The sequence below is a fragment of the Pan troglodytes genome, chromosome 1, assembly GCF_028858775.2.
Source record: "Pan troglodytes isolate AG18354 chromosome 1, NHGRI_mPanTro3-v2.0_pri, whole genome shotgun sequence".
Lineage (NCBI taxonomy): Eukaryota > Metazoa > Chordata > Mammalia > Primates > Hominidae > Pan > Pan troglodytes.
Window position 1 is genome coordinate 106955001 of NC_072398.2, and position 27059 is coordinate 106982059.

A 27059-nucleotide genomic window follows, 5' to 3' on the forward strand; every position below is an offset into this window, starting at 1 on the left:
GAGGGGGATTCCCTTCAGTGCAGCACAGCTGCTCTGCCAAGGGGCAGTCAGAGTGCTTCCTTAAGCAGGTCCCTGATCCCGTGCCTCCTGACTGAGACCCCCCACCAGGGGTTGCCAGACATCTTATACAGGAACGTTCCTGCCAGCATCAGGTCAGTGCTTCCTCCCAGAGGACGGAGCAAGCAGCCATCTTTGCTATTCTGCAGCCTCCACTGGTAATACCTCCAGGTGCGAGAGGGACCCAGGCGAGTAGGGTATGGATTCGACCCCCAACAAATGGCAGCAGCCCTACAGAAGAGGGGCCTGACTGTTAAAAACAAACAAACAGAAAGCAACAACAACAACATCAACAAAAAAAGACCCCACAAAAACCCCATCCAAAGGTCAGCAGCCTCAAAAATCAAAGGTAGATAAACTGAGGATGATGAGAAAGAATCAACACAAAAACGGTGACAACTCAAAAAGCCAGAGTGCCTCTTCTCCAAATGATCACAACACCTCTCCAGCAAGGGCACAGAACTGGGCTAAGGCTGAGGCTGAGATGGATGCACTGACAGAAGTAGGCTTTAGAAGCTGGGCAGTAACAAACTTTGCTGAGCAAAAGGAGTAATGTTCTAACCCAATGCAAAGAAGCCAAGAACCATGATAAAACATTATAAGAGCTGTTAACCAGAATAACCCGTTTAAAAAGGAACATAAACAATGTGATGGAGCTGAAAAACACAATGTGAAATTCACAATGCAACCACAAATATCAATAGCTGAAGAGACTAAGCAGAGGAAAGAATCTCAGAGCTTGAAGACTATCTTGCTGAAATAAGACAGGCAGACAAGGTGAGAGAAAAAAGAATGAAAAGGAATGAACAAAACCTCTGAGAACTATGGGATTACATAAAAATACCGAACCTACAGCTGATTCAGGTACCTGGAAGAGACGGGGAGAACGGAACCGTTTCAAGTTGGAAAACATACTTCAGGATATCATCCAGGAGAACTTCCCCAACCTAGCAAGACAGGCCAGAACTTCTCCAAGCTAGCAAGACAGGCCAACATTCAAATTCAGGAAATCCAGAGAACTCCAGTAAAATACTCCATGAGAAGATCAACCCCAAGACACATAATCATCAGATTCTCCAAGGTCGAAATGAAGGAAAAAATGTTAAGGGCAGCCAGAAAGGACAGGTCACCTACAAAGGGAAGTCCATCAGACTAACAGTGCACCTCTCAGTGGAAACCCTATAAGCCAGAAGCAATTGGGAGTCAATATTCAACATTCTGTTTTTTTTTTTTTTTTTGAGATGGAGTCTTGCTCTGTCACCCAGGCTGGAGTGCAGTGGCATAGTCTCGGCTCACTGCAACCTCCGCCTCCTGGGTTCATGCCATTCTCCTGCCTCAGCCTCCCGAGTAGCTAGGACTACAGGCGCCTGCCACCATGCCTGGCTAATTTTTTGTATTTTTAGTAGAGATGGGGTTTCACCGTGTTAGCCAGGATGGTCTCGATCTTCTGACCTCGTGATCTGCCCGCCTCGGCCTCCCAAAGTGCTGGGATTACCGGCGTGAGCCACCACGCCCAGCTCAACATTCTTAAAGAAAAGAATTTCCAACCCAGAATTTCCTATCTGGCCAAACTAAGCTTCATAAGTGAAGGAGAAATAAAATCCTTTTCAGACAAGCAAATGCTGAGGGAACTTGTGACCACCTTGCAAGAACTCCTGAAGGAAGCACTAAATATGGAAAGGAAAAACTATTACCAGCCACTACAAAAACACACTGAAGTACACAAAGCAATGACACTATGAAGCAACCACAATAACAAGTCTGCAAAATAACCAGCTAGCATCATGATGACAGGATCAAATCACATATAACAATTTTAACCTTAAATGTAAATGGGCTAAATGCCCCAATTAAAAGACACAGAATGGCAAGCTGGATAAAGAATCAAGACCCATCAGTGTGCTGTATTCAGGAGGCCCCTCTCATGTGCAAAGACACACATAGGCTCAAAATAAAGGGATGGAGGAAAATTTACCAAGCAAATGGAAAGCAAAAAAAAGCAGGGGTTGCAATCCTAGTTTCTGACAAAACAGACTTTAACAAAGATCAAAAAAGACAAACAAGGGCTTTACATAATGCTAAAGGGTTTAATTCAACAAGAGCTAACTATCCTAAATATATATACACCCAATACAGGAGCACCCAGATCTATAAAACAAGTTCTTAGAGACCTACAAAGAGACTTATACTCTCACATAATAATAGTGGGAGACATTAACACCCCACAGTCAATGTTACACAGGTCATTGAGACAGAAAATTAACAAGTATATTTAGGACTTGAACTCAGCTCTGGATCAAGTGGACCTGATAGACATCTACAGAACTCTCTACCCAAAAACAACAGAATATACATTCTTCTTGGTGCCACATGGCACATACTCTAAAATTGATCACATAATTGGAAGTAGAACACTCCTCAGCAAATGCAAAAGAACTGAAATTATAACAGTCTCTCAGACCACAGGACAATCAAATTAGAACTCAAGACTAAGAAACTAACTCAAAACTACACAACTACATGAAAATTGAACAACCTGCTCCTGAATGACTCCTCGGTAAATAATGAAATTAAGGCAGAAATCAAGAAGTTATTTGATACTATGAGAACAAAGAGACAACATACCAGAATCTCTGGGACACAGCTAAAGCAGTGTTAAGAGGGAAATGGATAGCACTAAATGCCCATATCAAAAAGCTAGAAAGATCTCAAATCGACACCCTAACATCACAACTAAAAGAACTAGAGAACCAAGAGCAAACAAATCCCAAAGCTAGCAGAATATAAGAAATAACCAAGGTCACAGCAGAACTGCAGGAGATAGAGACACGAAAAACCCTTCAAAAAAATCAACGAATCCAGGAGCCAGTTTTTTGAAAAGATTAATAAAATAGACCACTACTAGACCAATAAAGAAGAAAAGAAGAATCAAACAGACACAAAAAAAATGATAAAGGGGACATCACCACTGATCCCACAGATATACAAATAACCATCAGAGAATACTATAAACATCTCTATGCAAATCAACTAGAAAATCTAGAAGAAATGGATAAATTCTTGGACACATACACCCTCCCAAGACTGAACCAGGAAGAAGTTGAATCCCTGAATAGACCCATAAGGAGTTCTGATTTGGGGCAGTAATAAGCCTACCATCCAAGGAAAGCCCAGGACCAGATGGATTTACAGCTGAATTCAGAGGTAAAAAGAGGAGCTGATACCATTTCTTCTGCAACTATTCCAAACAACAGAAAAAGAGGGACTGTTCCCTAACTCATTTTATGAGGCCAGCTCATTCTGATACCAAAATCTGGCAGAGATACAACAACAAAAAAAGAAAACTTCAGGCCAATATCCCTGAAGAACATTGATGTGAAAATCCTCAATAAAATACTGGCAAACCAAATCCAGCAGCACATCAAAAAGCTCATCTACCACGATCAAGTCAGCTTCATCCCCAGTATGCAACACTGGTTCAACATACACGAAACAATAAACGTAATCCATCACATAAACAGAACCAATGACAAAAACCACATGATTATCTCAATAGACACAGAAAAGGCCTTTGATAAAATTCAACATCCCTTCATGCTAAAAACTCTCAATAAACTAGGTATTGATGGAACATACCTCAAAATAATAAGGGTGATTTATAACAAACCCACAGCCAATATCACACTGAATGGACAAAAGCTGGAAGCATTTCCTTTGAAAACTGGCACAAGATAGGACTCCCTCTCTCACCACTCCTATTCAACATAGTATTGGAAGTTCTGGCCAGGGCAATCAGGCAAGAGAAAGAAATAAAGGGTATTCAAATAGGAAGAGAGAAAGTCAAACTGTCTTTGTTTGCATATGACATAATCTTCTATCTAGAAAACCCCATCGTCTCAGCCCAAAAGCTACCTAAACTGATAAGCAACTTCAGCAAAGTCTCAGAATACAAAGTCAATGTGCAAAAATCACAAGCATTCCTGTACACCAACAACAGACAAGCAGAGAGCCAAATCATGAATGAACTCCCATTTACAACTGCTACAAAGAGAATACAATACCTAGGAATACAGCTAACAAGGGGAGTGAAGGACCTCTTCAAGGAGAACTACAAACCACTGCTCAAGGAAATCAGAGAGGACACATACAAATGGAAAAACACTCCATGCTCCCAGATAGGAAGAATCAATATCATGAAAATGGCCATACTGCCCAAAGTAATTTATAAATTCAGTGCTACTCCCATTAAACTACCATTGACATTCTTCCCAGAATTAGAAAAAAACTATTTTAAAATTCAATATGGAAGCAAAAAAGAGCCCGTACAAGTCAAGACAACTGTAAGCAAAAAGAACAAAGCTGGAGGCATCACGCTACCTGACTTCAAACTATACTACAAGGTTACAGTGACCAAAACAGCATGGTACTGGTACAAAAACAGACACATAGACCAATGGAACAGAATAGAGAACTCAGAAATAAGACCGCACATATACAGCCATCTGATCTTTGACAAAGCTGACAAAAACAAGCAATGGGGAAAGGATTCCCTATTTAATAAATGGTGCTGGGAAAACTGGCTAGCCATATGCAGAAAACTGAAACTGGAACACTTCTTTACACCTTATACAAAAATTAACTCAAGATGGATTAAAGACTTAAATGTAAAACCCCAAACTATAAAAAACCTAGAAGAAAATCTAGGCAATACCATTCAGGACATGGCACAGGCAAAGCTTTCATGACAAAAATGTCAAAAGCAATTGCCACAAAAGCAAAAATTGACAAATGGGATCTAATTAAACTAAAGAGCTTCTGCACAGCTAAAGAAACTATCATCAGGGTGAACAGACAACCAACAGAATGGGAGAAAATTTTTGCAATCTATCCATCTGACAAAGGCCTAATATCCAGAATCTACAAGGAACTTTAACAAATTTACAAGAAAAAAATCAAACAACCCCATTAAAAAGTAAGCAAAGGACATGAACAGACAATTCTCAAAAGAAGACATTTATGTGGCCAACAAACGTATGAAAAAAAGCTCAAGCTCAGTATCACTGATCATTAGAGAAATGCAAATCAAAACCACAATGAGCTACCATCTCACACCAGTCAGAATGGCAATTATTAAAAAGTCAAGAAACAACAGATGCTGGTGAGGCTACGGAGAAATAGGAACGCTTTTACACTGTTGGTGGGAATGTACATTAACTCAATCATTGTGGAAGACAGTGTGGTGATTCCTCAAAGACCTAGCACCAGAAATACCATTTGACCCAGCAATCCCATTACTGGGTATATACCCAAAGGAATATAAATCATTCCATTATAAAGATACATACACATGTACGTCCACTGCAGCACTATTCACAATAGCAAAGACATAGAATCAACCCAAATGCCCATCAATGATAGACCGGATAAAGAAAATGTGGTACATATACACCATGGAATACTATACTGCCATAAAAAGGAATGAGATCATGTCCTTTGCAGGGACATGGATGGAGCTGGAAGCCATCATCCTCATCAAACTAACACAGGAACAGAAAACCAAATATCACATGTTCTCACTTATAAGTGGTAACTGAACAATGTGAACACACAGACACAGGGAGGGAACACCACAAACTGGGACTTGTCGAAGGCGGGGAGGGAGAGGGAGAGCATCAGGGAAAATAGCTAATGGATGCTGGGCTTAATACCTAGGTGATGGGTTGATAGATGCAGCAAATCACCATGGCACATACTTACATATGTAACAAACTTGCACATCCTGCACATGTACCTCAGAACTTAAAATTTAAAAAAAAATTGGCAAAAGATTTGAACAGATAATTCATCCAAAAAAAATACGGGTGGGAAAAAAAGCACATGAAAAGATGCTCAATATCATTAGACATTAAGAAAATATAAATTAAAACCACAATGCAATATCACCTCGTATCTATTAGAATGTCTAATATTAGCAAGACTGGCCATATAGAGTGTTGGTGAGGATGTGAACAACTGAAACTCATACACAGTGCAGGTGGAAATGTAAATGATACAATTTTTTTGGAAAAGAGTTGGCTGTTTCTTCAAAAGTTAAACATTACATCTGCCATATGATCCAGACATTCCACTCCTAAGTGCCTACTCAAGAGAAAGACAGCACACGTCTATACACAAAATTGTACACAAGTGTTCACAGCAACTTTATCTGTAATATCCCCCAACTGGAAACAACCAAATATTCATCATCAGATGAATGGACAAACAAAATTGTGGCATGTCCAAACCACGGAAACACTACTCAGCAATACAAAAGAATAAACTACTGATACAAATCATAACATGGATAAAATGTAAAATAATCATGCCGAGTAAAATAAGCCAGAGAGAAAAAGGATACATACTGTAGGATTCTACTTATATAACATTCTCGAAAATACAAACTAATATATAATGAGAGAAAGCAGATTGGCAGTCGTCTGGGGACTAGAGGTGTGGGAGAGAGGCATTACAAAGGGACACCAGGAATCTCAGGAATCTCATGGCAGTGATGGATGGATGTGTTCTCTGTCTTGACCGTGGTGATGGTTGTTGCATAGGCATATATGTATGTCAAAATGTACCCAGTTGTACATAAATATATGTTCGGTTTACATATCAGTTATACCCCAATAAACCTGTTAAAAAATGACATGCTGGCTGGGTGCAGTGGCTCACGCCTGTAATCCCAGCACTTTGGGAGGCTGAGGCAGGCGGATCACGAGGTCAGGAGATCGAGACCATCCTGGCCAAGATGGTGAAACCCTGTCTCTACTAAAAATACAAAAAATTAGCCGGGCGTTGTGGCACACACCTGTAGTCCCAGCTACTTGGGAGCCTAAGGCAGGGGAATCACTTGAATCTGGAAGGCGGAGGGGTTGCAGTGAGCCGAGATCATGCCACTGCACTCCAGCCTGGGAGACAGAGAGAGACTCCGTCTTCACAAAAAAAAAAAAAAAAAAAAAAAAAAAAAAAAAAAAGACATGCTTCCCTAGGCCGGGTGTGATGGCTCACGCCTGTAGTCCCAGCACTTTGGGAGGCTGAGACGGGCAGATTGCCTGAGCTCAGGAGTTCGAAACCACCTTGGGCAACATGGTGAAAGCCCATGTCTACTGAAATACAAAAAAGTTAGCTGGGCGTGGTGGTGCCTGCTTGTAATCCCAGCTACTCGGGAGGCTGAGGCAGGAGAATTGCTTGAGCCCAGGAGGCAGAGGTTGCAGTGAGCCGAGATCGCACCACTGCACTACAGCTTGGGTGACAGAGTGAGACTCCATCTAAAAAAAAAAAAGACATGCTTCCCTAAAGGCTGCATCTTAGGAAAATATCTTTTAGCAGCTTTGCTAACTGAACATACTATCTTCATTCATTATCTCCCACTGAATGAATCCAGATTTTAAAATGTCATCTGAGTATTATTGACATCAATTTATTGTAACACTAGATCCTTTATATAATGAAAATCCTCATTCATCTACATTGATCAAAATTAACTAACAAGCTGACAAAGCTCCTCTTTGCACAAACACAAACCCAGTAGGAAAGTCATCAAACTAGGAAGTCAAATCAGCCTTTTCTGTAATCACATTGAAATCCATTAATACCTGAGTCAGAGGTAAAGACAAATACTGTACATAAAAAATATTATGAGAAAACCACAAAAGAATTAGAGCTATATGTACAGCAAATGAATTTATCTATGGAAATACATTCTAGAATTTATTGTGAACTTAATTTTTTAGGTATACACATAATTAAAAAGGACAAGTAACTTCTGAGCTGAAGGTAGAAGTTGAAGTTATATATACAGTTATGTACTCATGGGTAACACAGAAAGCAGAATGCAAAATAAGAAATGTTCACATTCTATATATATATATATATAGAGAGAGAGAGAGAGAGAGAGAGAGAGAGATGGAGTCTCGCCCTCTCCCCAGGCTGGAGTGCAGTGGCGTGATCTTAGCTCACTGCAACGTCCGCCTCTCGGGTTCAAGCGATTCTCCTGCCTCAGCCTCCTGAGTAGCTGGGATTACAGGCAGCCCACCACCATACCCAGCTAATTTTTGTATTTTTAGTAGAGATGGGGTTTCACCATGTTGGCCAGGCTGTTCTCGAACTCCTGACCTCAGGTGATATGCCTGCCTTGGCCTCCGAAAGTGCTGGGATTATAGGCATGAGCCACCATGCCCGGCCTCAATTTAGATATTTCATAAACTAAGGCCTTATTAACAATTTCTGACAGAAGAAAAATGCAACCTTCCTTTTCTATGTAATCTAAAAAGGAGAGAGGATAACGAATGAAGCCCAGAGATGTGGAAGATCATGCTCTCTGTTGATGCAATCACATTTGGAATTTAGTTCAATATATCAGTCAAATCCACTCTTATCTCCCTGCCACTACCAGGAAAAAACATCTAAACTCTGATAATTAAAAATAACATACTTACCATGAAAATTTTCCAAACACAGTAAATAGAGAAAAAGTAACCAAGAAAATTAAAATATTTCCCCTTGAAGGTTTTGGAGTATTCTATTCTCTCCTGGGGGAAAACAAACACAAAACATAGTTTTCAGCAAAATATAAATTTATATTCAACACAAGTATTCTTCCCTCTATGAATCACTGTTCAGGCTAAGTCAAAAAACCATACATTGTAATAATATTAAACTAATAACAGTAGTTGTGGCCAGCATTTACTGAATGCTTGCTTTTAGCTAGAGACTGGGATAAACATCTTACATGCATTATCCACTTAATCTTCATAACAACTCTTATGAGATACGTTCTATTATCTTAATTTTACAGATAAGAAAATTGAGGCTTTGAGAGGTTCGATAACTTGCTCAAAGTCACACAGCTGGTGAGTAGGCTCAGGTTTATCTGTTTCCAAAGCCTATGTTAACCTCTGTCCTATAAGGTTACTCCTGTAAAGTTATCCTCAAAAAGAATTAAAAGTTTGCAATCTTCACTAACAGATTTTGCACATTTAAATTATATTTTATTTTAGATGTACATAGGAAAGTTACTTCTTACAGTTTCGACACTTATTGATCTGGATCCTTTAAAATAGGGCTAGGCCATCCATGGCAGATAGGTGTCTACTGCTCTTATAATATTACTAACTTATAAAGGAATAAAAGTAGCTACCATCTTTATCCCAGGTTAGTAGGAGGTGGTACGTGCCACCTTCCTAAATGTTGAAAAGCCTCTTCTGACTATCCCACCAATTGCTACTTTTGAGAGTGTTCCATTAAGGATTTTGCTAGTGACAGGAGCAATTTCATGAAGAGTGAAGATCCCTTATCCCTAATGCTTCATGGCTGATATAGAAGCTGTGAGGTATCTCTTGCTTGGCCACAGAGAAATCTAAAAAGCCATTTAGTCTTGTTCTCTCTTTAATAATATTGGTAAAAACCACACTTCAGTTTCCTTGCTCTGTACCTTGGTAGCATATAGATCAGCTGTTTCCAGAAAAAGCTGCCTGCTTAATTCTTCCAAAGCATCCACTTCCTGTTGAATAAGAGTAAGATCTGGCACAGAATGGGCATCAAGGTTTTAATCACATAGGAATTTCAAGAAATGGCAATGAGAAAGCATATACTTTTGGTTTTTCCTACAGTGGATTCCCGGAGTTGCCTGTATTCTCAATTTCCTGTTTCATAGCCAGCAGCGCTACTTCAGAGCAACTTTCCCAACCTCTGACGCAGGTGTGTAAAAGCTTCTCCATCAAGAGCATTGCCACCAAACAATTACCACTCAGTTTCTCTTAAGTCAAGCAGCTCAAACAGATGGTTTCATTTGTTTTTTGATTTATCTAGTTAGATTAAGTCAAATGTAATGTTCAAGATTGTAAATAGTTACACAATAATAACTATAATAAAGCATAGCTTTCTCCTACATTATCTGAATATAATGTTAGAAAAGGGAACTAATACTTTACTGTGTTCTAATATAGGCTTGGATTTACAGACATTACCTTATTTCTTTTCAAACATTATCTTCTTTTATATCTTATCTTCATGGGATTGTCTTATGCCATGGTGTTATCCATTTTGCACATAAGGAAAGTGAAGCTCAGAGAGTTAAATAACTTGCTCAAAGTCACACAATTAATTGATAGAGATGCAAAGTCAAATCCTCTTTTCCTCCAAAGCCTGCTCTTTCCATTACACTATGTTATTTTCCAAGAACTCAATCAGGTAGAGTTATTATTCTCCCATTTAGAGAACAGGGGCTCAGGGAGGTTAAATAATCCTGATATGTTTGTTAACTCATCACTAACACAGCTCAAACCCGTATTATTGGCTTTTATGAACTTTTAAGTAATAAACATAGTAAATACAGCCCCTTCTAAAATAGAAGCACATACTTCAATCTAAATCCTCCCTCCTCTCTGATTTTTCCCACTATTACCAAAATCAGTAAGTGCCCTTCAGTTCCTTCCTTAATAGTGGCTACTACTGGCATGGTTCAAGCCACCAAACAATATGGTTTAACTAGTTACATGTCTGTCTCTCCCATGATTAGAGGGTAAGCTCCTTGAGGAGAAAGGCTATACTCTACTCATCATTTTATTTCTTAGCACTCAGCCTGGAAATAGGAGATACGAAATAAACGTTTCTTGGTTAAATAAATCTAAATTAATCCTTTTTCTTTCTCTTCCACAATCATCTTGCCTTTCTTTGATCTTATTCTTATCTTCATTTGACACCAGGACATAAATCATAATTTGTGGCAAGAATAGACATCCTTCTCTAATTGAGGCAAAAGGGAATTTGTATTTCCCTGGGACAGAGAAGGAAACAGGAGTATGCTATCTCATGCTTAGTTCCCCAAAGTTTTGACCTAATAGCGCCAGAGCCACACAGAAATTTGGTTACATAATTTGGGAAGTAGTTCAACATCATAACCAATCAGGAAAGAACAATTTATTAATCTATTAATCAAATCTCCTTTATCCTTTCTTTTTTATTTTGAGACAGGGTCTAGCTCTGTTGCCTAGGCAGGAGTGCAGTGGCGTGATCTGGGCTCACTCCTACCTCAGCCTCCCAAGTTCAAACAATCCTCCCACCTCAGCCTCCTGAGTAGTTGGGATTACAGGCACATGCCACTGGGCCTGGCTAATTTTTGTGTTTTTTGTAGAGATGAGGTTTTGTCATGTTGCCGAGGCTTGTCTTGAACTCCTGGGTTCAAGTGATCTGCCCACCTCGGCCTTGCAAACTGCTGGGATTACAGGGATGAGCCACTGCGCCCAGCCTCCCCTTGATTCTTTAAACCAAAATGTCACTGGAGAAGCAGAGCTACTTAAAATTTGTTTAGGAATACTAACTACTTTAGAAATGGGCCATTTATTTTAGGTAGCCATTATGCTTTATGGTGGTTTTTCAGAGTTGAGAAATGTAATAGTGTAGTGGAAAGAACTATGAAGAGGAGACCACAGTTATGTTTCTAGCTTTGCCACAAACCACTGTGTGACTTAACCTCTCTGGGTCTATTTTCTCATCTGTAAAATGGAAAGGCTGACTTTTTAGGACCGCTTCAGCTCAAAGACAATGATTTTATGATATTGTGCAGGTGCTGGAAAGATGACTGTACACATGGTATTTCCTAAGCCTAGCTCTTAGGAGTTTGGACTCTGATGTAGTCAGGTACCTTAGAAGGGACTATCCCAACACTACTTTTTTTCTTTTGCTCTTGGTCCAGAGTTAAGAAAAAGAATCAAGCAGAGGGACAAAGGATACTTTCACTTCCTGATGCTGAAGTGGTAACACTTTTTATCATTCCCCAGAAACCTGATGGTTTGTTATGCACTTCCCCCTTCTGGAACATTGTTCTCCGTGCCATTGCCATCCTGAAATGAAAGAAAATATAAAGCCTCAGCAAGCAAGCATGGACCCTCACAGTCTAGTCCCATCCATTTTCCAGTCTCACAACTGCCTCTCATGTACTGAGCTGTTTATGTAAGGATACTGATTCTGGAGTCCTACTTTTCTACTACTTACAACTGAAGGGAAACTATGTGGAAGCAATGTGGCCTGGGTGAAGAAGCACAGAATTTGGGCTAGGCAATAAATTTGAGGACTGGCTCTGCTATTTGGAAGCTGGGAGGTCTTAGAGTTTTCATCTCCTCATCTCTGGATGGTTGTGAAGATAAATGAAATAATACATATGAATTCATGTTGTCAACTACAAGGCGCTATACATAGTTTAATTACTACAGTTACCATTTAAAGACAAAATAAAACAGCTAACATACCTGGCTGGGTGTGGTGGCTCACTCCTGTAATCCCAGCACTTTGGGAGGCCGAGGCAGGTGGATCACCTGAGGTTGGGAGTTCAAGACCAGCATGGGCAACATGGTGAAACCCCATCTCTACTAAAAATACAAAAATTAGCTGGGCGTGGTGACCCATGTCTGTAATCCCAGCTACTTGGGAGGCTGAGGCAGGAGAATCGCTTGAACCTAGGAGGCAGAGGTTGCAGTGAGCTCAGATCACGCCACTGCACGCCAGCCCAGGTGACAGAGTGAGACTCCATCTCAAAAACAAAACAAAAACAAACAAACAAAAAAAACCAGCTAACATACCTAACTAAAGGACCAAATACAGAGTTCGGAACGCAATACATGTTTTCTTCCTTCTTTTTCAAAGGCAGACAAAAGGAAAAAAAAAATAGCAAAATTGCATAAACCTGTCCCCTTCTAAAATATCAGTCTCTAAGTCCAATACCCTCACCTTCTGTAATCTGTCCTACAGGTGAATAAATCAACAGGAAACCTACCACTCCTGGTCCTCTCAGTCTGTGGAGGACCGACTAGTACAGTGGTAGCTGCTGGCATGTCCCAGCTCACCACAAAGGTATCAACAGGGTCCTAGTGAGGATCAAAATAAAAGATCATTTGTACATAATTGATTTAAAGGGTTTAATGGGCCAAGGCCTACAGGCATAAAATGAACTAGGATGAGTCTAATAAAAATAGAGTAGCAGGACCAAAGAAAAATGTAACTCAAGGTGGATATTTTTGGGAGGCAAAAGATAAAAATGGTGAAGAGCAAGCAGCAGCATTGGTATTTATGCCTGGGACTAATACAAATAGTACCAATGGTACCAAAGATCAAATGATATTTCTATGGGTGAAATTTTTTGAGCCATTAGCTAAAATGATATTAACAAGAAAGAATGTCAGCCATGTTGACTTAACTGTTTCCTTTTGAAAATGACCTTTGCCTGGATACTGAGTGAATGAAACACAGCTCTTTTAGCTCTTTCTGCCTTTCTTCTAACTACACATCTACTATCACTCACCATTTTGGGAAGATGTAATAAACAACCAAGAAGAGGCTCAGACCTAGGGAGATTCTGACTTGTAAGATTAAGGCTTAGTAATTCTAGGTTTTTATATTTTCATAGTTGAAAAAGCTAGAACACATACACAAAGAAGGCAAGGGTTCTATTCCACTCATTTAATAGTTCATTTCAGCTTAACATGCAGGATTAAAAGAGGCAGTTGTGAGAGAGGAAGCACAGAGCTCATTTCTATTGTCCTTATTTTCAGTGTCTACAACAAACACTAATGACTGGCTGTGGAGTGGAATCGATTGAATATGTAAAGGTGATTGACACTGTGCTGTGGTCTCATAATAGGCAAAGAAGTGTAATCACTAGAAGTGAAAGTTAGAGGCACATAGACAGGCATGGCCTTGTTTTAAACAATTCACTTTTACTTTCAATTGTATCAAGAATCTATTAATTCTAAACCAATTTTGCTCTTATCAAATAAGTTGTAGATGAAAAAGAAATGATCATATATTTAAGAAGGTAACAATATTAAACCTTCCGAAGCGTGAATAGGAATGAAAAAACCACCCAACCATATGAGGTACTATAGAATTAGATCACCTTCATCTTCAACTTTTCTTTACTATCATCATCACTATTGCCTCTTTATAACAAGGGTAGCTTACAAGGAATTATCTATTTGTTATTAGCCCAATGTCATTTAAAAGTTCCTAATATGGAAAAACATATGCACTTGGCTGAGGTTTGGTAGTAGTGTACAACAGAAGAAGCTAAAAAATGTCTACTGAGGTTTAAATGTCAGTCAACTATTTTCTGGTCTCTGTTGTTTCTAGTAGGAAGTCAGCCATTACTTTTTTTTAGTTAAACTTTTTGAAATAATTGTAGATTCATAATGTAGTTTTGAGAAAAAATACAGAGATTCCATGTACCCTTTACCCAGATTTCCTCAACTGAAATATCTTGCAAAACTCTAGTACAACCAGGATACTGACATTGATAGAGTCACAATACGGGACATTTCCATCACTACAAGGATCTTTCAGGGTGCACCTGTACAGCTTACCTCCCTCCCACCTCCAATTCCTTAATTCCGGCAACCACGAATCTGTTCTCCATTTCTGTAATTTTATCATTTCAAAAATGTATATATAACTAGAATCATATGGTATATATTCTTTGGGGATTCTTTTTCACTCAGCGTAATTTTCATAAACATTCAAGTACAGTTTTTTGTGTGAATATAAATCTTCATTTCTCTGGATAAATGCCCAGGAGTGCAATTGTTGGGGTGTGGTAACGGCATGTTTAGCTTTTAAAGAAAGAGCTAAACTGTGTTCCAGAGGGACTGTACCATTCTACATGGATGCCAGCAACGTATGAGTGATCCAGTTGCTCTGCATTCTTATTAGTATTTGGTGTTGTCACTAATTTTTATTTTAGCTATTCTGATAGGTGTGTAGTGATTATCTCGATGTAGTTTTAATGGCATGTCCATAATGGCTAACAATGTTGAACACCTTTTCATGTGGTTATGTGCCATTTGTATATCCTCTACAATAAAATGTTCATCATTTTTGCTTATTTTCTAACTGCATTTTTTTAAATGTAAGCTTTGAATGTTTTTTATTCTACATACTAGTGCTTTCTCAAATAAGTGGCTTGCAAATATTTTCTCCCAGTGGGTAGCTTATCTTTTCATCCTCTTAACAGTTTTTTTTTTTTTTTTTTTTTAAGAAGGAGTCTTGCTCTGTCACCCAGGCTAGAGTACAGTGGCTCCATCTTGGCTCACTGCAACCTCCGCCTCCCAGGTTCAAGCCATTTTCCTGCCTCAGCCTCCCGAGTAGTTGGGATTACAGGTGCCCGCCACCACGCCTGGCTAATTATTGTATTTTTAGTAGAGACGGGGTTTCACCATCTTGGCCAGGCTGGTCATGAACTCCTGACCTTGTGATCCACCCACCCCGGCCTCCCAAAGTGCTGGGATTACAGGCGTGAGCCACCGCACCGGGCCTTAACAGTCTTTTACAGAGCAAAAGTGTTAAATTTTGATGGAGCCCAATTTATCCATTTTTCCTTTCATGGATTTTATTTTTGGTATCAAGTAAAGAACTTTTTGTGTAGCCCTTGATTCCAAAGATTTTTTTTTTCTGAAAGTTTTATAGTTTTACATTTTAGTCTATTATCTGTTTTAATTTTTTTTTTTTTTGAGACGGAGTCTCGCTCTGTTGCCCAGGCTGGAGGGCAATGGCGGATCTTGGCTCACTGCAACCTCCACCTCCTGGGTTCAGCAATTCTCCTGCCTCAGCCTCCCCAGTCGCTGGGATTACAGGTGCCCGCCACCACACCGGGCTAATTTTTTGTATTTTTAGTAGAGACGGGGTTTCACCATGTTTGCTGGTCTAGTCTTGAACTCCTGACCTTAAGTGATCCATCCGCCTTGGCTTCCCAAAGTGCTGGGATTACAGGCATGAGCCACCGCGCCCGGCGTGTTTTAATTTTATATAAGGTGTAAGACTTAGATTTAGATTCATTTTTTAAACCTATGGACGCCTAATTGCTCTAGCACCATTTGGTGAAAGGTTATCTTTCCTCCACTGAACTGCTTTTGCATCTTTGTCAAAAATTAGCTGGGTGTATTTGTGTCAGTATTTCTTTTCTTTTCTTTTCTTTTCTTTTTTTTTTTGAGACAGAGTTTTGCTCTGTCACCCAGGCTGGAGGGCAGGGGTGCAATCTCAGCTCACTGCAACCTCTGCCTCCTGGATTCAAGCAATTCTTCTGTCTCAACCTCCCAAGTAGCTGGGACTACAGGCGCATGCCACCATGTCCAGCTAATTTTTGTATTTTTAGTAGAGACGGGGTTTCGCCATATTGGTCAGGATGGTCTCAAACTCCTGACCTCAGGTGATCTACCTGCCTCAGCCTCCCAAAGTGCTGGGATTACAGACGTGAGCCACCGTGCCTGGCCATGTGTCGGTATTTCTGGGTTCTCTTTTCTGTTCCAGTGATCTATGTCTACCAGTACCACAGTCTTGATTACTGTAGCTATATAATATGTTTAAAGATCAGGTAGAGGAATTCCTCTCATACTGTTCTTTTTAAAAATTGTATTAACTATTCTAGTTATTTTGCCTTTCTGTACAAATTTTAGAATAATTTTGTGTATATCTACAAATAAATCTTGCTGGGATTTTGAAATGAATAACATTAAATTTGTATACCAATTTGGGGAGAATTAACATCATTACTATTCAAATCTTCCAATCTATTAACATGGTTTATTTATATCTTATTTGATTTTTTTCATTAGTTTTATAATTTTCAGCGAACAAGTCCTATATACATGTTTTGTTAGACTTCTATGTAAGTATTTCATTTTGTGAGTGATTGTAAGTAGTGTATTTAAACATTTGATGTTCATATGTCTGTTGCTAGCTTATAGAAAGACAATTGATTTAAAAAAATTGGATTTTCAAGATGGGGTCTTGTTACGTTGCTCTCAGGCTGCACTCAAACTCCTGGGCTCAAACAATCCTCTTGCTTTAGCCTCTTGAGTAGCTGGTCAAGCGCATTCACCACTGCTCCTGGCTACAACTGATTTTTGTATGTTCATTTGGTATTCTACAATGTTGTTGAATAACCATTACTTTTTTTTCCCCATTGTTGCCCTGTATGTATCATTTTCCCCTTGTTGCTTTCAAGATTTTCTCTTTACTTTTGCCTTTTAGCAGTTTCACTATATATACACATAGGTGTAGTTTTCTTATGTTTTGGGCTGGTATTTCTTTCAATGCTTTTTCTGCCCCTTTCCTTTTCTTTAGAACTCCAATCACAAGAATGTTGGACTGCTTGATATTGTCTCCTACTGAGACTTTTGTTGAGTTTTCTTCAATCTTTTTTTAAAAAAAATTTACTATTTTTTTCTTCTTTTTGAGACAGAGTCTCGCTCTGTCACCTGGGGTGGGGTGCAGAGGCATGACTGCAGCTCACTGCAACTTCCGCCTCCCAGGTTCAAGCCATTCTCCTGCCTCCATCTCCTGAGTAGCTGGGACTACAGGTTCCCACCACCACGCCCAGCTAATTTTTTTTGTATTTTTGGTAGAGACGGGGTTTCGCCATGTTGGCCAGGCCTCAAGTGATCCGCTTGCCTTGGCCTCCCAAAGTGCTGGGATTACCTGGCCATTTTTCTTCAATCTTTTATCTATTCTTCAGATTAAATAATTTCTATTAATCTATCTCAATTTTTATTTTTATTTTATGTTTTGAGACAGTCTCACTCTGTCACCCAAGCTGGAGTGCAGTGGCATGACCTCAGCTCACTACAACCTTGCCTCCTGGGTTCAAGTGATTCTCCTACCTCAGCTTCCCAAGTAGCTGGCACTACAGGCACGTGCAAGCATGGCCAGCTAAGTTTTGTATTTTTGGTAGAGACAGGGTTTCACTATGTTGGCCAGGCTGGTCTCTAACTCCTGATCTCAGGTGTCCAACCACCTCGGCCTCCCAAAGTGCTGGGATTACAGGCGTGAGCCACCATGCCCAGCCTGAATTTTTATGGATCTGATTCTTCTGTCATCTCAATTCTCCTGTTAAGCCCACCTAGTAAAATTTTTATTTCTGTTACTGTAGTTTTCAGTCTTTGGATTTCTATTTTGTTGTTTTTTAAAAGTTTCCATTTCTTTGTTGGGATTCTCTCTTTTCACTTGTATCATGCTTTCCTTCACTTTTTTGAATATATTTGTAATGGTTACTTTCAAGTCTTTGTTAAATGTGTAATCTGGATCCACTTGGAGTTAGTATCTATTGGCTGCTTTTTATCTTGAACATTGGTCACATCGTCTTGTTTCTTTACATGTCTAGCAAGTTTTGGTTGAAGGTAAAATGTTGTAGTGACTTTGGAATCTGTTTTGTTTTTCTGAGAATTGTTAATTTTTTTGGTACGAGTAAGCAGTTAATTTACTTAAACTGTGAAATCTGTCATAACTGCAGCAGCTAATGTTTCTGCTCAGTTTCTTGGTTTCTAGCTTCTCCTTTTTAGCCTAACTCCCTGATATTCTCTGCTGAGCTTGAGCTTGTGTAGGGTAGTGGTAGTCTGGACAAATTCTATAGTCATATTTTAGGGCTTATCCTCTCTGTGGATCTTTTGCTTCTAGGGATCTCTCCTAAATTTTCAACTGCTTTGCCAGTCCTGAGATCTACCCTCTGACACCTCAAGCCAGAAAAGCTTTCACTTTCTGTCATCCAAACTGTGTTCAACCTGCACATAGCTCAGAAAATGCACTCAATCAAAGGCACAGCAACCTTGCAAATCGCACCAAGAAGCAGTTCAGTATATCAAGGATAGACTCTCTTCCAGTTTCTGCCTATTTTTCTCAGGCTCTTTGGTGTTTACCGTGGAAATACATTATTTAATGATGACACAGAGATTTGGGAAGGGTTTATACTGAGATTTTGGATATTAGTCCTTCTGCATTTCCCTCATTTCCAAAATTTCCCCTTTAAATGTTCAGTTACTCAGCTGATTTAAACTCTTACCAATCTGTACACTTGAGTGGGTGCTGGGAGGGTGGGTGGTGGCTAAGGGGCACTTCCAGGCAAGAAAGCTATCAACTTGCAATAGTTACCTGATGCTCTTCTCAAATTTCTACCTGCCTCTGCTCATTTTCCAATAACTTCAAATACTTGCTTTTAATATTTTTTCCAGTTTTTATGATTTTCTGTAGAAAGAATTGCTTAAATTCTTTCCACTGTCATTTCTGGAAGTTTCCTCTATTGAGAATGGCTGTGGCTGTTGCTGAAATTTCACTAGTGAATATATTTCTTCCTCCTATCTCTACAAAATTTCAAAGAGGTCCTAGAAAACTAATTCAAGGTAGAGGTTAACATTTTTTCCTTCACTGTTCCAAACAGGAAGACGTATGCCTCTTTCCTCCTCCCATTTTAAACCATTAACTTTTTTGTACATAACAAATGTTACTTTTCTTGTATGTCATCTCACTATGGCCCTCTACTGTTAAGGTGAAAGATGGTTTTCTGGTCACTACTCCTCCCCAACTATGAATGTTTGCAAAAACAGTTTTTCTTTTTTATTAAAAAAAATTTTATTTTGTAAAACCACTTGTAAACAACAAAAACAGTTTTTCTATATTGTGGTAAATGGCAAGGGCATTATATGAATCCCAAGGGCCCCAGTGTTGTCATGTTTGCTGTCTATCTGCTCTGTTAGTTCCACTGGGTAAAGGACTGTGGTAATGGGGTCATGTTGGGAGGCTGATTCTTCTGTGAGCCACTCAAATTAATAAAACTTACTGTCGGACCACAAACCATTCTTGATCCTGACCAGACAATGCATTATAGGGGAAATGGCTATAGTATGTATAGATCAGAGTCAATTCCTTAGCACTATTAGTATGAAATGGCTTAAAAGTATGTATCCACACTTGACATGGGTCATGACTTCACTTTTTTTTTTTTTGAGACAGAGTCTCGTTCTGCCCCCAGGCTGGAGTGCAGTGGTGTAATCTCGGCTCACTGCAACCTCTGCCTCCCGGGTTCAAAGCGATTTTCCTGCCTCAGCCTCCCAAGTAGCTGGGATTACAGGCATGCACCACTATGCCCAGATAACTTTGTATTTTTACTAGAGATGGGGTTTTGCCATGTTGGCCAGGCTGGTCTTGAACTCATGACCTCAGCCTCTCAAAGCGTTAGGGTTACAGGCATGAGTACCCGGTCATGACTTCACTTTTATATATTCATTTCTTTATATGAATAAAAGAAATACAGTGAGAAAGAGAATAGCCTTGGGAATCAAAATAGTATTGTTTATATAAATCTTTCACTTTTGAATAATCTTGCTCTATTTTTTAAAATCTGCATTTATATACACTCATGTAAAATAAACAATAAATGTAAATAAAATAAATTATACACGTGTCTACCTTCAATAGCCTAGTAAAGACATGCAGAAATAGAGACAAATAATTAGTCAGTGAACCTGAGCTTTCTTTATCATTCTTTTTTTTTTTCTTTTTTGAGACGGAGTCTCACTCCATCACCCAGGCTGGAGTGCAGTGGCGCGATCTGGGCTTACCGCAAGCTCCGCCTCCTGAGTTCACACCATTCTCCTGCCTCAGCCTCCCGAGTAGCTGGGACTACAGGCGCCCACCACCACGCCCGGCTACTTTTTTGTATCTTTAGTAGAGATGGGGTTTCACTGTATTAGCCAGGATGGTCTTGATCTCTTGACCTTGTGATCTGCCCGACTCGGCCTCCCAAAGTGCTGGGATTACAGGCGTGAGCCACTGCGCCTGGCCTTTATGTCTAATGTTATCTCTTACATTAAGGCTTCTTTAACTTGACTATGGGTCTTACTATAGAAAAGTGTTGAAGGAGGAAATATGAAATGTGAAAATACTCATGCAATTCAAAACCTGTTACCATTTACTTATGGGTAATAATAACTTTAATAAAGAGAGTAGACTAATAAGCTTCATGAAGGTAAGAAATGATTATCTTGTTCATCATTCTATCCCTAGCATCTAGTACAGTGCCTGGCGTAAACTAGGTTTTCTAAAATTATTAAGTGAATGAATCTATGAATGAATAAATGAAGGCAAAGCATGAAAAGCAAATGATTGTACTGTAGAGACTATTAATAATTTCAGTAGTTGTCCTTAGCTATATGTGGGTCATTGTTCTAAGGGCTCTAACTTGTTTTTCTAAGTCTTAACTCATTATTATTACCTCTATTTTACAAATGAGGCACAAAGACATAAAGTAACTAGTTCAAGGTCACACCATTAAGTTGTAGATCAAGGATTCAAATTCATACACAGTCTGATTTCAGAGCCTATGCTTTTATACACTGTGATATAGATTTCTATGAAATCCCACCTTGAAAATACACATTGTAAAAGTACTTTTTAAATAACAAAGATGATATAGAGGACTTAAATGATTTTAAGTAGTTGGAACGAAGGAAGTTGAGATCTAAGTCAGATATGTAAAAGATTGTAAAAAATTAAGGAAAATAGACTTAAAAAAATTCAGGACAATAAGGCTGGGCATGGTGGCTCACGCCTGTAATCCCAGCACTTTGGGAGGCCAAGGTGGGCAGATCACTTGAGGTCAAGAGTTTGAGACCAGCCTGGTCCAAGATGGTGAAACCCCGTCTCTACCAAAAATACAAAAATAAGCTGGGTGTGGTGGTGCGCACCTATAATCCCAGATACTCGGGAGGCTGAGGCAGGAGAATTGCTTGAACCTGGGAGGTGGAGGCTGCAGTGAGCTGAAATCACGTCACTGCACTCCAGCCTGGGCAACAGAGTGAGACTCCATCTTAAAAAAAAAAAAATCACAATAGACAATATTCCATTCTTTGAATACAAAAGTTATACACCAGTCCATGAGCATGGGATATCTTTCCATTTATTTGTGTCGTCTTCAATTTCTTCTATTAATGTTGTATAGTTTTCAGTGTCCAGGTCTTTCTTCCCCCTTGGTCAAATTTATCCCTAAGTATTTTTTCTTGTAGCTATTTTAAGTGGGATGGTTCTCTTGATTTCATTTTTGGAATGTTCATTGAACATTAGTATTGTTAAAACATCCATACTACCTAAAGCAATCTATAGATTTAATGTAATCCCTATCAAAATTCCAACGTCATTTTTCATAGAAATAGAAAAAATAATCCTAAAATACATATGGAACCACAAAAAACTGAATTGCCAAGGCAATCATGAATAAAAGAACAAAGCTGGAGGCATCATACTATCTTATTTCATATTATACTACAAAGCAATAGTAATTAAAACAGCATGATACAAGCATAAGCACAAACTCATTGACCAAGGGAACAGAATAAAGAACCCAGAAATAAACCCACACATGTATGGTCAATTGATTTTTGACAAGGGTGCCACATGTACACACTGCGAAAAGGACGGTCTTTTCACTAAACGGTGATGGGAAAACTGAATATCCATCTGCAGAAGAATGAATTTGGACCCTTCTCTCACTTAATATGTAAAGATTAACTCAAAATGGACTAAAGACTTAAGCCTGGAAACTACAAAACTAGAAGAAAACAGGGAAAAACTACATAAATCATGCTCTGAGCAATAACTTTTTAGATTTAACCCCCAAAGTGCAGGCAATTAAAGCAAAAACAGACAAATGGGATTACATCAAAATAAAAAGCTTCTGCACAACAAAGAAAACAATTAACAGAGTGAAGAGACAACCTATGGACTGGGAGAAAATATCTGCAAGCCATATGTCTGATAAGGGGTTAGTATACAAAATACATAGGGACCTCAAACAATTCTACAGAAAGAAAACAAATAACCTGATTTTTAAATGGGCAAGGAACCTGAATAGACATTTCTCAAAAGAAGGCATACACATGACCAACAGATATATCAAATAATGTTTAACATACTAGCCATTAAGGAATTGCAAACTAAGACACAATGAGATATCACCTCATACCTGTCAGAATGACTACTATCAAAGGGGCAAAAGATAAAGAACATTGGTGTGGATGCTGAGAAAAGGAAACCCTATTACATTGTTGGTGGAAATATAAATTAGCACAACCCTATGGAAAATAGTGTGGAGGTTCCTAAAAAAACTGAAAATGGAATTGCCATATGATCCAGCAATCCCACTTCTTAGTATTTACCCAAAAGATCTGAAATCAGTAAAATGTCAAAGAGATATCTGTACACCTATGTTCACTGCAGTATTATTTACAATAGCCAAATTATGGTATCAATCTATATGTGCAGCAACAGAAAAATGGATAAAGAAAATATGGCATACATGTACAACAGAATACTATTCAGCCTTAAGGAAGGAAATTCTTTCATTTGTGACAACTTGAATGTAACTGGAGAACACTATGCTAGCAAAATGAGTTGGACACAGAAAGACAAATACTGCATGTTCTCACTTATATGTGGAATCTAAAACAGTGAACTCAACAGAAGCAGAGGGTAGAATGATGGTTACCAGAGGCTGGATGGGTGGGAGGAATGGAGAGATGATGGTCAAAGGGTACAAAGCTTCAGTTAGACAAGGAGGAATAAGGTTTTTTTTCTTTGCAACATACTGTACAGCATGATGAATATAATAAATAATAATGTATTGCACATTTCAAAATCACTGAGAGTAAATTTCAAATGTTTTCACCACAAAAAAATAAACATGTGAGGTGATAGATATGTTAATTAGCTTGATTTAATTATTCCACTTTGTATGCCACAAATATATACAACCATAATTTGTCAATTTACAATTTAAAAAATTAAACAAAAAAATTCTAATAATTTATCTAAGGAGAATGATCTAAATTCAAGAAATGAGATTGAATTTTCTTTCACACAAAACACTAAATCTTTTTTAAAAAATTTTTTATATTTTTAATTTTATTGTTATTTTAAAGGGGTGGGGTCTCACTATGTTACCCAGGCTAGTCTCGAACTTCTGGGCTCAAATGATCCCCCCGTCGTGGCCTCCCAAAGTGCTGGGATCACAGGTGTGAGCCACTGTGTCCAGCCAACACTAAATCTGGTACTTTACCTTATAGTAAAAATGAATAAGATAAAATTCCCTGCCAGCACCAATTCACAGTCAAATTTTCTTGTTGAGAAATTGTAAGAGTCCAAATGTATTACAGTGTTGATATCTTACCTTTTCTTTTTGCTTATGATCATATCCATGGTTTGCAGCAGTCGCCGTTCCAGGGCTAGAATATCTGTGTCAGTCACATTCCTACAAAAAGCACAAACTGCTAGCAAAATGTTTTGGGGTCCCACTCTTGGGCATGATACAGGGTATCTGGAGACAAACATAGACTTCAACTGTTACCTACTACTTTTTTCTAGAAAATAGTAAAATGACCATAATAAACTAAAATGCCTTTGTTCTCATTTCTTATAGCTAATCCTCTGGGATCTCAGGGAAATGGAATTCACCCAGCTCTCTTACAGTTTTTCTTAGCTTTGATCCAGTTACATTTATATATATATATATATATATATATATAAAATATATATATTTAAATATTTTATTTTATTTTTTATTATACTTTAAGTTCTGGGATACATGTGTAGAACATGCAAGTTTGTTACATAGGTATACACGTGCCATGATGGTTTGCTGCACCCATCAACCCGTCATTTATTTATGAAAGAGTCTCGCTCTGTCGCCGAGGCTGGAGTGCAGTGGCATGATCTCAGCTCAGTGACATTTAGGATGTATGTTTAAGCACACTTTTAATTGGCATTGTCTTCTACTGTTCTGTTAATATCTAGGAGGAGCTGAACTGCTGAAGTTGGAGTTGGTTTATACTGCTGGTCACTAGAAATGTGCCTTTAAAAAAGTGGGAGGGGAGTGTCAGATTGAAATTTGCCATTTAAAAAATAAATGAATGTAGGACAAATAATAAAGGCAAGCCGTACAAGTGATAATACTTATTTAGAAAGATTTCCAGGTCAATGCCCACAGGGACAGAGGAAGAGAAGAATAAAAAGTGTCATAGATCTAATATATAATCTTAAAGATGGTGGCATAATATGACATATGTATTCAATAAGTAATGGGGCAAAAAAGAAAGGATGCAAAGCGCTCTGTTACCTGAGGAAGTAAGACATGTAAGTGTATGGGCAGTTGACAGCACCAAACCCAGAAAGAAGAGCCATGAGAGTCACTCCAATCACGCCAACCCGGCTGATGAGCTGTTCTATGGATAAGATCCCTAAAAACATCAAGGCACATTAATGCCAGGTAATATAGACAAAATGGCTCTCATCTGTACTGCAAAAGGAAACATTATTTAAAACATTAACCATTACACATAACTAACTCATACAAGCCAACTTTTAATTATTAATGTGTAGATGATTTATAATAAATATACTAAGAGTTTACTGATTTTCCTCCTGTCCCATATGCTTCAGAGTGATCTCTTTTATTGGGTGATAGCAGTAAAATAATAACAACAATAATTATAAATAACAATCATTGACTGTTTACTCTTGGTAGCATGAATGCTAACAAAGCAAAGTACTTTTAGTAAAAGCATCGGCCAAAAAAAAAAAAAACTAAGAAAGTAAATCTGCTGGAAAAGTATAAATAGCAGGAACCACTTTGTGCTAATTATCTTTGATATATGTGTATTTCCCCTAAGGTGATACTCTTTTGCTTTTGTCTTATTCTTTTTTGCATCCAATAAACACAGAATTCATCTAATAAAAGGACTAAACTTATAGATGAATGAGTAATTCAAAGGCAAACACATCAGTTTCGGATTATAAATTGTATCCTAATTATCAATTGTTTCATATCACGTGAGAATGCTGAAAATCAACTTAGCAGTTAAAATAAATACTGCTGGTTGATGTATTTGGGATAAATGAGAGAAAGCAATGCTGAAGAATAACTCAGTAAGTTTGGCATTGCAGAAAAAGAATGGTTTTAATTGGTTTTCACTTTCTATTTCTAGGATAGAATTCACTACAGCCATCCACTCCTATGGTCAAATGCCAGAGCTATAATTCAGGAATTCTGTCAGCTTCAAAACTGAAAATTCCAATATTCCTTTTCTGACTACTGGCCTCCATTCCTAGTCTTTCTATTTCCACTACACTCGTTTTAGAGGTCAGTGCAACCTCTGGTCTTCTGCTTCTCCATTCTTCACCTAGCTTGGACTCCAGGCTTGCTGGCTTCAAATTCTCTCACCAGGAGCCTCAATCTCCTACTATCTTCCTTCTGAAGCGCTAATCCTACAAATTCCCAACTCTGGATCAGTCTAACACTCTGCCTTCCCTGTGCCCATGTTTTGCTGCCTCAAATTACTAGAATGCATACTGATTTTGGAGCCATTACAAATGTATGGTCTCCAGTCCTAAGAGAGCTCTCACACTATTGACTAATCCTTATCTTGCCCTTGGTCAGCCATCTCTCTCCATTGTCTTCGGCAGTTACTCTTTATTTTTCCTACCTTTGTCCTTCTCCTTTGCCAATGTCCCTATTATAAAAGACATAGCTATTAGCCATAAACTACCTTCACTCTACTACAAACTACCTTCACTCTACACTATGGTCATGAATTTTCTCCTGGTTGCAAAATTCAACATTTTCCAATCTTTGTTTTATGGGCTGTTTTATAACATTGAATATACATCTGCAATCATCCTCCCAACTTGTCTCCCTTAGAACAAAGTAGCATCCAAAGCTGACTTCTCCACTTGTGCTTCTGATCTTCTCTGGGCCCTGGGAACTGTCTCATCCTTATATGTGAGTTCTGGGAAATTGCTAGTGATAATCTTGGTGCTATTTGTTTTTGGTTTTCTGCCAGGGGGGTAAGCAAAGCCAGCTTGCCCCTACGCCACCATCTTGGAACTAGAAGTCACCATACTTTTGATTGTATTCAATCCCTTCCACCTCTTTCAGAGTCTTGTTCCATCATCTGTCTCCTCTCTCTTGTATATTCAATATTTCCTTCTTTGCTAGTTCTTTCTCTTTAGTTTCAATTCTCTTTTCTAAGAGAAATTCTGTTCTTGGCTTCGAGTTTACGTCTAGTTACCAACCCCCATCTATTTCCTCCTTAATAGCCAGGCTTCTTAAAAGAAGTTTATAGTTATTGTCACCTTTTCTTCACCTCCAGTTCATT

The 27059-nt window shown here is 38.6% G+C and overlaps 1 protein-coding gene across 19 annotated transcripts in view; it reads right to left on the minus strand.

Moving 5' to 3' along the window:
• GPR89A (G protein-coupled receptor 89A) overlaps positions 1–27059 on the minus strand; it is a 63943-nt gene that overhangs the window by 14630 nt on the left and 22254 nt on the right. For 13 of the 19 annotated variants that reach the window (XM_063793612.1, XM_024352510.3, XM_063793494.1 and 10 more), the window contains 5 exon segments: positions 25022–25142; positions 24077–24157; positions 11833–11942; positions 9533–9621; positions 8538–8630 (listed from right to left, as the gene is read on the minus strand). In XM_063793612.1, coding sequence (XP_063649682.1) covers positions 8538–8630; positions 9533–9621; positions 11833–11942; positions 24077–24157; positions 25022–25142 — 494 coding nt within the window. 19 annotated transcript variants of the gene reach the window in all.